This window comes from Gastrolobium bilobum, unplaced genomic scaffold (genome assembly GCF_033153095.1).
Source record: "Gastrolobium bilobum isolate Gb01-03AN ecotype WA unplaced genomic scaffold, APGP_CSIRO_Gbil_v1 utg15403, whole genome shotgun sequence".
Classification (NCBI taxonomy): domain Eukaryota; kingdom Viridiplantae; phylum Streptophyta; class Magnoliopsida; order Fabales; family Fabaceae; genus Gastrolobium; species Gastrolobium bilobum.
In genome coordinates, this window is record NW_026898870.1 from 415505 (window position 1) to 427080 (window position 11576).

The window sequence follows — 11576 nt, forward strand, 5'->3', positions numbered from 1 at the left end:
TAAGTCCTTATCAAAGCTTATTGCATGCCTTGATGACTTTGACCATGTAATTATGCAAACTCCACTGTTACTTAAGAAAAAAAAAAATAACAATAATAAGAACTCGTTTTGTGACTGTTAAAGAAAAATTGTTACATACCCAATTAATCTGGGATAAAGGTGATAATGTTGGTGTTTTTAACGTTAATATATTTATCATTATCATACATTCACTTGAACTGCTGTGTTGGTACATTCAAATTGTGCAAGCACAGTTTCATCAAAAGGTTGATTTATATTTAATCAAGATTTAATATAAAAGATATAGGTTCCATTTTGAATTAAGAAGAAACATTTCATAATTTTATCAAACTTACAAGAAAGTTTTTGCATAAATGAAACAAGTATATATCTTAGAAAAAAGAAACTCGACAGAAGCAGGTTCTAGAAATATTAAGATATCATTTAAGGGATAAGAACGTCCCAAGTGGACCAATATAGTGCAATGTTAAAAACTGGTAACAAAAGAATCAACATTTAAACTTGGGAAATGAATTTCTTATGTTACATGAGATAATTTGTCTTGTACAACACACAAAACAGTATGTGAGACCCACCTTTTTCCTTTCTCTCTCTTCTTCAAAGTAGATCCTACTCACTTTTTGTGTGTTGCATGAGATAAATTATTTCATGCAACATGAGAAAAATCAAACCCTTTAAACTTTGATCAAAATACAGAACACGTTAAGAAATTATGGATTTATTAAAACCTAATCCTTAGAATTAGATGATCCATCGTTAGAAGAGACGAGAAAAAAAGAACCTATGGACACAATAAGATTATACAGTACTTCATTTGGGAAAATAAATATACGAAATATACAACATTGGCTATGATAACTTGTCGTAACTTGGAACCATAAGGGAAAAAGCTGTAGTTTAAAAACAAATATTTGATCATCTCCAGAAGTGATATCTGGCAACAACATAATATTGAAGCAATTTAAAACTCCATATGCATGGAATGTGGATTGGAGCATTTTCAAACACCATATTTTTTGAAGCAATAAGTGCATTTGGGGATAAATAAGTCATACAAACGGCAATCGACGGACATAAGTGGAGTAACAAACGTCATTGAATCAGATTCACTTGTAAGCCTACCGAAGGAGTTTTCCAAAGATTCCTTGGTCACTAACGCTCTTGCATCAAGGATGAGGAATATGTTATCAATCACTTAAGACAATACGTCATTCTCCATGTCCAAACAGAAACCAAAAGAATTCGATTCCAAATTTTAGAAGATGAGTAACTCAACTAAAAGGAATACAAAGTTATACAAGAGATGGCACATTTTGTGCTTCATTTGAGCTCTTTTTAGACTTGTGCTTTGATTTCTTCTCCCGCTTCTTGCCCCTGTAAAGCAATCCAAAATTATTACATAACATGAAATTTTCACTCTAAAACATTTTTTGGGGAGAGGGGTTGAGCATGAAGGGCCGACAGGCAATTCTACATAAGGGCAAAGGAAGTACTCGTCATGGGAGCTAAGACCCCAACAAGACTTCAGTTTCCTGTTGATATGCTTCAATTCCTTCTCTGAAGGAACTTTGTATTTTCTAACCTGCAAACATAACCAGGGCCACAATGGTCCATGTAAAACAAAAGAAAACAACAGTCCCAGCTAAAACAAATTGTTAATTTGGAATTATGCATCAGTCATTCAGTTTAACAACAAATATTAGAAAGAGAAAAAATTACCCAAGAATCAATTTCATTCAGTGATTCAAAAAGCTCGGACATTGTATGCATGGAATTCTGACGGGAAAAAATGCTGCTCAGGTAACTGCAATTAAGTGACAACGTAAGAGTGAACGTCTAAGCAGATACATTAGTTTGGGTCAAAGAATATACACCATTGCACCACATGCCAGGTAGGCCATTTTGTTACATATTTATTCATGTAACAAGTAACAATAAAAGGAAAAACAATGGCGTGGTGGGTCAGAATCAACTATGCAAAGAAACATGGAAACAATAATAATTACCTATCAAAGTCAAGAACTTTATGGAATGCATTTGAGTTACGCAAAGCCGCCAAAGCCAACTGCATCAAAAGACACTGATAGGTATCAACCAAGCAAAGACCTAAGAACAGAATGAAACAGAGGATATTCTAGAAACGTGTATCAGTAAAACTCCCAGAAGTAGAATTACATGAAACAATAATGGAAAGGAAATGAAGAGAAAAGACAGGAAAATGACAGAAACAAAATAATTCTAGAACAGTTAGAGAGGCTCTAGCCTCTGCCAAACCAAGAACACTCAGATCTAAGGTTTCTCTCTGTCTTCATGTTTCCCTACTAATACTTCATATTCCTGCCAATTTCGCTTAACTAACTTCTATTATCTCTTTTCTGGAACATTCCCTCTCTAACTGATTTATTGTTGACTCAGCATGAACCATCATGTTCCGTCCGATACTTCTTTCTTGAATACACTTTCATAGGACGACCGGTATCAGACACAAACAGGTAAGTTAGATTTTGAAGCAAAATGGATTGAAACAAAGCTGAACTAGAAGATTGAGATTAGAGTGATTAGAAGATGTTTTATTCCAAATCAACAATTATGAAGTACAGCATAGGTTTTCATTTATTTTTTTCTATTTTTTTTACAATTTTGGAAACCTTGACAAGCATATTTTCAATTTTGAAACAACTAAAATAAAAAAGATAATGGTTAACCACTCTTTCCAGAATTTGGTTCATTGTTCCATAAATAGAAATAAACCCTTTTTAAGGGATAGCCTAGATTGTGACTTGTGAAATGGATTATTTGTTTTTTGACTGATAAATTGACTATCATTAATTCGTAAAGATGAAATTTTCTATTTTAAAATCCTTGACAAAGATTAGGCAGCACATGGAATCTTTTTGGCTGCTTCTTGTCACAAAAAACACTCAATGCTGCAAGGTAGATTCAAAATTTACAGATTATTCTGAGAATACCTGCCCAGGAGGAAATAAAAGTGGTGCATCTGTAAGCATCATTTTATCAACTTCCAATCTTGCTGTATCTTGCAAATTCTATACATCAGGAGAAACATTATCAGGAGACAGGAAGCTATTTGAACCTCATGAAAGTCAGTGAGCATTTCCGAGTAAAGAGGATGCACAAATGAGTTATTTTATAACTAGGGAGAACAAGAGTTAAACAGGTAAAAGCATTGTTCCATAAGAGAAGAGAATAGAGGAAGCAATCACTATATGTATGTGTGTATGTCCACTTATAGTGTGTTTATAGAGAGAGAGATTGTTTGATACCCTTTGTCAAATTATGGGCCAATATTTTGCTACGTATTCCATTAAATTGAAATATAAATTTAAAAAAAAATGCTGTGTTTATATTTCAAGTAAGTTAAAGACATGGACAAATGGATCGTGATTGTCTACAGTCTAGAAAGAATCTGCATGCTGTGCAGTTCTCAATTCAATGGTTTAAATTTATTTAGTTATGTTCACAATTATTTTATTTTATTTTTTGTAAAAGTTCAGAATTATTTTTAGTTATAGAATGAAACTATTTTAATGGTTGAGATCGAGTACAGTTTTCTTAAAAACTGTATACAATCTCAATCCTGGACAAATAATAACCACTAATTGTCACAAGAAAGAGAGAGAGAGAGAGAGAGAGAGAGAGAGGTACCAGAGAAACCTTATATATGAAATAATAAGCCAAAAAAGTTCATCTACTCATGGCCACAGCAAGAGAATAATTATGTTGGACAATTGGACTAGTACCTTGAGCATTTGAAGCTGGTCATCACCAGCATTACAAAATTCCTGTCAATGCCGATAGTCACAATTTCCATCATAAAATAAAATCATTAAAAAAATGTAATGTTAATAGCAAACAAGTTGCATAATTACTAAGCCAAAAGAAAGAGAGAGAAGGCTGAATATTTACTTTGTGATGTAAAAATAATTTTAAAAAACTTAAACATATTTGTAAATTCCACTCATTGGCCAACCAGACGAACCTCCATATCATTTATAAAACCTTCAACAGAGCGATATGGTGCATAAACAATAAGATCAAATTCCAAACTCTGCAAAACAAGGGCTTAATGTCATCGATGAACAAAAAACAAAAGTAAGACATAGATTAATTTGATACATGATGCCTATCCATGCCTGATAAACTATCATCTCATTATTGAGAATCATTTGATGATCCTGTGAAATCCCCTTACCAAGCTCCTCAGCTGATACATGATTTTCTTCTATCTTACAAGCAGCATATATGCAGGTCAACCTGTGCAAAAAATTCAATGAGTTACTGAGAAACTAACAAGTAAATAAAAAATTCAAAAAATAATAAATAAATTATTCATACAAATCGAACACTGACTTTGATGAAGTATATGACAGCGACACAGACACACAGGTAAACAATCAAACAATAAATCACTTCTCATTAAACCCCGACTAGCGAGGATAGAGGAGAGGACAATACTTGTATTCAGCCTTACTCTTGCATATTTGCAAAGAGGCTGTTTCCGAATACCAACCCGAACCCGTGACATTTAAGTCACAAAGGATAACTTCACCACTGCTCTAAGCTTGCCCACTTTAATCAATCTTACAATATTATAAAAATAAGGAATCAGTCTTATGTGCCATTAGAAAGATCAATCAAAAGAGAAATCTAATGACCAATCCATCTGGCAAGCAGTACATCAGGAACAATCATCCTAACCAATTTCAACATTTTCAAATAAATTAATAAAATGAGTATGAATTCACTATAATGACTAATGGGTTCCAATTCTACTTAATATTGCCAAAAATAATTAAATAAATAATACGAGTGTCATAGATCCTTAGTCCAGAGGTCCTCATATGGACTAAAGTAAATCTTACATTATATTTTTTGGTTGATGTTCCATCACCGACCATTGCAAGTAGAACCTTTTAAAATAGATGAGGGCAGTTGCCTGCATATCATAAACTATTTCAAAAGATTGACTATAGAAAAAATATGTGGCCAATTTTATTTCATTAACACAGACTGCTTCACAATCACATTTCCAATATCTGGAGAAGAGCTTGCATACCTGGATCTTATGAGGGAAGTGAAAATTGTTACATACTTCTTGTAGCTTGTTTTCATAAAATACCCTTATGCATTGTTCTTCTTCAATACTAAGAGGTTTTGTCCGAGAATGCTTTTCAGCTGACATAAAATACTACCCTTGTGAACAGTAGAAAATAGAAATTCACATAAACAATCAAGGGGAACAAAAACATAATAAAATAGTTTCAAAGCAATTAAAAACTTAAAAGACAGAATGCTATCTACACATTGAGCAAAAAAAGAGTCAAATTTCCAGAAATAAATTACCATTATCCTTTGCGGTCATCTGGGCTTCAGGATATGACAACGACCCATCAACATCTACTTCCATTAGAGTTGCTCCACTCTTTTCAAAAAAAATTAATAGTCATCAGCGACCGGATAATAAACTTTCAAATGATACCGTGAAATATTATGTCTGTAACTGTAAGGAATAAAAGAAAAGCAGTCTCCCAAAAGGCTACATTGTCCAAGAAACAACAACAAATATGTTTGGAACTCTCATCAATTTACAAAGATATTTATGAGGCAGGGGAAAGGGGAAGTAGTAAATTAGAACAGTCTGCGTACCTTCTCTAGAATTTGTTTGGCTCTCTGATTAGCAGCTCTATATTTCTCAACCTAAAACATAAATAGATATAAGACAAACGAAAACAGCAAATTGTACGCATAATATAAGAAAAAAAAATAGAATTTCCTTGAAGCCTCTCTTGTGAACCAATTACATGGAAAATGTAAATTGTAACATCTAATAAATTACAATTGTCTCCCCAACCTACATTGAAATTTAGGAAAGAGCTGCGCTTACAACTTAAAAATTAGAAATTCTTTGCTTTAAAGAAACCATATGAACTTACGCAGAAAAGTTAGTTAGATCAGCCTTTGTTAGTGGAAGAGCAAAACTGATTATGAATCATGATTTGAAATTAATGGAAAAGATAAAAACGAAAAAGTACCAGCTGTTGAGGAGAGAAGATCCACTTAGCTCGGTGGGTCGAGGTGAAAAAATCAGCCATGGCAATTCAGAAACCCTAACTCAGTTGCTTTTGCTAAGTTACGTTAACAACAAATCAAAATGGGGAAAACACTGATTGATTGGAAGTTCAAAGTTCTTCAAGATGAGAGGAAGTGTGTCCCTTGTTTAGGTAGGAATGCTCATGCTGAAAAGCACTCAGATTCAAACAATAAAAGATTTTAGATGGTACATAATATTGCCAAGCACAACATGGACAACAATCAAAAGAACAGTAATACAAATTTATACTGAATAATTATCAAATTAGATTACTATATGTAATTATGTATTACTAATTGCAATAAAGAATAAAAAGGAGGAGGATTCAAAATAGACCTAATCAACTCATATAACAAAGGAACAAACATGTATCGTGACGTGCATCACCGGTTATTCTATCGACGGGGACTATGCTCTGCCTCTTCCTCCTCAGAAAAAAAAATAGGGCTTAAAACAAGAACTAAGTGGCCTCTGCATTAATTGCTAGTTTGCTACGGACTTATAACTTGGAGGATTGTTTTAAAAAAACAATTTCCTACACATATGGAAGATAGAAGAAAGAGAACAAGGAAGAGAAAGAAAATTTAAAGTGGATCTCCTATTTAATTTGTGTTTAGTGAATGAAATAATTATATCATATACTATAACTTATAAGCACGTCTGATAAAAAAATAAGTCACAACACCACAGAAAAACACTTTATTATATTGTTAAAAGGATTTGATGTTTGTATTATATAAGTTATCTCGTTTTAGAAAAAAAAAAAATACAAGAAATGAAAATCATGGAAAGAAAGTTGATGATTTTTTAATTTAAATTTTAAATAAAAAATTATTATATTATGTCTATCTTTCTTAAAATGAAATAATTTTATATCATTTAAAATGATAAATATTTTTTCCTTATTAAAATAATATAAATATAAATAAAAAAACTCAACTCACAAGTCACAGCACAAATCTTAGAATAGTATAAATATGAATAAAAAAACTCAACTCACAACTTTAACTTTACCAAAAAAAAATTATAAAGGTGGTAATCCAAAAAAAAAAAATTATAAAGGGAGAATTACGAATAAAAGAGAGGATTCGTTTATAAATTTTGTTATAAAAGGATCAAATACCATTAATTCTCATTATCAAAATACCATTTTTTACAAAAGGATCAAATACCATTAATTCTCACTATCAAAATACCATCAATTCTCACTATCAATGGGCGGGGTTTTGGTAGAGTGATAATTTTAAATTTCCGGAAAATTGATATGAAAATTTTCATACGAAGCAAAATCTCAATCCAAGAATACCACTAGATTCCGGGAGGTGTGAAAATTTCACATGATTGACAATGAGGTAATTAACCCTCCTGTAAACCCTATCCGTGACAGATCTATCTCCTTATCTCCTAAGATTCGAACCTTGCCAAAGGATACGGTGCTCTGGAATGCTTATCTCTGGAATTAACAGCCAAAGGATTTGAACTCAAAATTAACTGAACAGCGATGAGATCACCGGACCTTGCCGCTGCATGAAGTCGTCGCCGGCGGTCGTCGATTTCTGTGGATTACCCTTACCCACCCATCTTTCTCCAGTCTTCCCACTCTTCAATATATTTTTTTCTTCCTTCTTTGTTCGCGGTTTTGCACTGCAAAACCACAAAAATCAAAGGCTCTTAATACTGTTTTCAAAAATAGTTTTTTAGTTTTTAGGACGAAAAAACGCCTTTGGCGTAAAAAAAGTTTTAAAATTTGTAACTGTTTTTTTTTTTTAGAGTTAAATTTAGAGAACATGTCTGAGCTGTTTTTATTTTCTGTTTTAATTTTTAATTTTCAAAATAAAAAAATATAGAAAACAACTGTTTTCATAATTATTCTACAAAATAGTTTTAAAAATAAAAAAATCAAAACACAATCAAACAGAGACCATCTCTGTCTCCTAATTTTTATTTCTTTTCATTTACTTCCTTCTATCTTTTTCTAAAAGTAGGCAAGTGCGGTGATTATTATTATTTATTTTTTACGGAATTAATCCGGAATTTGAAATAAGTCAAAAAAAAAATATTTAAATTCCTTAGTTATGCATCACATGAAGTTGAGATTTTTTTTTTTCACTTTTTCATTTTTCTTATTAGCAACTGAGCCATAGCTATTATGATTTGATGCGTCAATTATTATTATTATAACATGGTTGATGGTAATCTTTTGATGAAAATACTGTACGGGGTGTCATTCTTTAGCTTTGTCTTTGGGGCATTTGCTTTGAATGAAAATAACGGATAAAGTTACTTTTGTAAAATTATTTCATATTTCCACAAAATTTGATTAAAATCAGAAAAATTAAATCAACATTTCTAGTCATATTTTGATCTATTAAATAATTTTTTGAGAATGTTTTAAAAAAAAATTCCCAACATATTCTTAGAAAAAATAATTCTTGAAAACAAAATTTCTCACTTATTATTTTGTAAACGCCTTAATTAAAGTTTGTTACTCATGAGACAGTCCTAGTTAGGAAAAACCACACATATACATAATTACATATATGTGCTCAGTAAAAAATGGATTAAGATCTTCTCATGTGAAAAAATGATTATGTTGTTATAAAAAAAAAATTGATTATGTAATCATATTATTTAATTATAATCATTTATTTAAAAATATAATTTTTTTTGTTTTATCTCATCATCAATGAATAAAAATAATAATTATAATCAAATAACATAATTATCACTTTCCCGTATAAAAGGATCCAAATTCATAGAAATGCCCGAGGGCCCACTCGTCAATGACCTGTGATTCCGGGGCCCCACTAGGTATGGACTTCATCACCGTCTATGAAATATACCTAATCCATCCCAAACGTAAATAATTAATATATTGGACTTCTAATTTTGGGGTCCCGCGGAAGATCCCATTGTGTTTTTCTTTTCTTTTTTTTGGATAAAAAAAAAAAAGCAAATGAGAGATTCTTATGTCTGTCTGGTTGGCCGTGAAATCAAAGGGACTGTGAAAATTCAAAACAAAAAATGCTTTGTAAGAGAGCATACCATACTAATCAAGATTCCACTAATACTGATACGACACTAGTCACACTACCAACAAAAAATAAAAAATAAAACTGATACGACCCTCATAAAATGTAGATTACAATCGGAAGCTCGGTTACTAAGAAAATAATGCAGTAAAATTATGGGATTTACTAGTGTCCAGTAAATTCGGTACATCATGTCACAGACACATCAATTATGAGATCAATTGCTTTTTTAATAAAATAAAAACTGAAAATACAACTTCACACTAATCAAAGGGTCAGCTGGAAGAAAGCTAAAAATCCTATAACATGATACTTCATAATCCTTAAAATTATATAGTATAACGAGTTGTTAAAGTAAAGTGATTTATGACTAAGCTACTAAATTTGGTTTAGTGGTGAGAAATTTAGGTAATTTATATTAAACTATGTGTTTAATTTCTATTTGTATTAAAAAAAAGTGATTTATGAGTTGTGTTGTGAGTAGGGGTGAAACTGAGTCGGGCCGGCCTACAGGGGTCTTTGGCTCGGCCTACATCAGGCCAGACCTGACCTAGTATATTTTGTAAAATAGGCCAGACTTGAGCCTTGAAAAAGCTTGTTTAATAAAAAGACCGTAGGCTCACTTTCACAAGGCCTAGCCTATAAGCCTACAGCTGGCCTATATTGTACTATTTATTTTAAATAAAATAGAATAGAATAACTATGACTTGAAGACAAAACAAAATATATAAATTTAATAAATTGTAATTATTTATAACTTAATTATATTCGATTATATTTTAATATAAATATGACTTTATTTTTTATGTAGGAGGAACCAACATCTCATCATGTTAGATTGTGTATATGAATATATGACTTTATCAAATTATTATAAGATAAACTTATTAAGCTTCAAGTAGCATGGTAAAACCTGATAGGATTTGGTTAGATATTAAAAATATGGATTTGTTTGATTGTGTTTTGATTTTTTTTCCTTAAAATTGTTTTGTAGAATAATTATGAAAATAAGTGTTTTCTGAGTTTTTTTTAAAGTTAAAAGTTAAAACATAAAACAAAAATAACTCTGAGATATTCTCTAAATTTGATCTATAAAAAAAAGACCTTATTAAACAAAGTTTTTTTTTTCTTCAAAAAATCAAAAAACTGTTTTTAGAAACAGTATTCAAACAATACCATAATATTTGAATCCCAAATCAACCTCAATCCAATTACCTTAGCCTCAACTACTGTTTTTGCTAGGACTCTCTTCTATTTCCTCTCCAAGGCAGACCAAAATGCACAATATTATTGTTTTACTAAAAAATTTGTTTTGACTTTATGTTATTATTTATTTTTTGTCATTGTCGTAACTTTCAACCTTGTCTCAAATTCGTGAATGTGGCAATGAAAGGTTTTGAAAAAAATTCAATTTTTAGCATGAAATATGGATGAATTGTCAACATAGAGCTCTCGGAAGCAAGGTTGTTCAATCGCAATAAGTATCGTGTATTATTTGACTCGTTTTTTGTATCGTATATCATGAATCGTATCGAATCGTAAGATACATAAATATAATAAAAATTAATTTAAATATATATAATATAATTAATATCATATAAATCCAAATTCCAAAAAGGCACTGAATGGTTTTTGTAGATACAAGGTATGTTTTGATGATAAAAAAAGTGACAACAAAAAGAGAAGAGCTTTGATCAAGAGCAAAAAACATCAATCATATATGGATATTGAAGATGTATGATGTCGCCACATAAGAAGAGTGATGTCATATCAAAGTGGCAAGATAATTGGATCAAGAGCAACAAGAAATAATTAGAAGAGCAACACCAGGATCAAAGACAACTAACCATGGACAACATCTAAGAGAAGCTCAATATCATAACCATGATGAAAAATGATCAAAACCAACAAAGTATCAAGCATTGTCATATTCAACAAGTCAAAGCATCAAGTTCAAGTAAAGATCCAAGACACAAGACATGAAGCTAAGTCTAAAATCATATTTAGAATATATCTTTAGGACTTAGAATATATGTGAGGGTATATGATAGATTGCATTGTATGAGCTCAAAGTTTTTCTCAAAGTAAACGTATTTTTCAAATTGCATAATCATAACCTTTATATACTTGAAAGAAATTTGAAATATTCATGAAAAAGATCCTTGACATATTTTATAACTTCAAAACATATTTATCAAGTCAAGATCTTTCACAAAAAGTGGTTGGAATCAAGTTAGAACATAATGAACTTAAATTTTGTTGCTTAATTTTGTTGCTGCCTTCCATACAATTTTTCGTATCTAAGATGATGGATTTGGATCTTGTGTTCTTCATAAAAGTTTTAGATCTCTCTTTTATCTTTTCAACGAGACCAAGATCACATAAATCGGACAAGTATAACTCAAGCTATG

At 31.1% G+C, this 11576-nt stretch overlaps 1 protein-coding gene across 2 annotated transcripts; it reads right to left on the reverse strand.

Annotated features, from left to right (window-relative positions):
* Positions 1-1053: 1053 nt before the first annotated feature.
* Positions 1054-6722, reverse strand: LOC133284898 (cyclin-H1-1). Of its 2 annotated transcripts, XM_061482032.1 has the most exons (14): positions 6470-6722; positions 6075-6278; positions 5689-5739; positions 5386-5464; positions 5099-5217; positions 4905-4978; positions 4176-4296; positions 4022-4090; positions 3783-3824; positions 2991-3068; positions 2028-2086; positions 1741-1825; positions 1515-1603; positions 1054-1395 (listed from the first exon to the last, which is right to left on the reverse strand). In XM_061482032.1, the coding sequence occupies exons 2-14, from the start codon at positions 6132-6134 to the stop codon at positions 1314-1316; spliced, it is 1008 nt and encodes a 335-aa protein (XP_061338016.1). In that variant the 5' UTR covers positions 6135-6278; positions 6470-6722; the 3' UTR covers positions 1054-1313. The 2 variants fall into 2 exon arrangements, with proteins under 2 accessions (XP_061338016.1, XP_061338017.1); XM_061482033.1 differs by lacking the exons at positions 6075-6278; positions 6470-6722 and having other exon boundaries at positions 5099-5230; positions 5689-5729.
* Positions 6723-11576: the final 4854 nt, after the last annotated feature.

What these genes read in the sequence shown, in the direction of transcription:
- LOC133284898 (XM_061482032.1), bottom strand. Translation starts at nt 6,134, where the DNA reads ATGGCTGATTTTTTCACCTCGACCCACCGAGCTAAGTGGATCTTCTCT. An exon ending in CATCAACCAAAAAATATAAT is followed by an intron (nt 4,297 to 4,904) that starts GTAAGATTTACT and finishes TTTTTTGCACAG; the next exon opens with GTTGACCTGCATATATGCTG. An exon ending in TTTTATTTCCTCCTGGGCAG is followed by an intron (nt 2,087 to 2,990) that starts GTATTCTCAGAA and finishes CTTTTGATGCAG; the next exon opens with TTGGCTTTGGCGGCTTTGCG.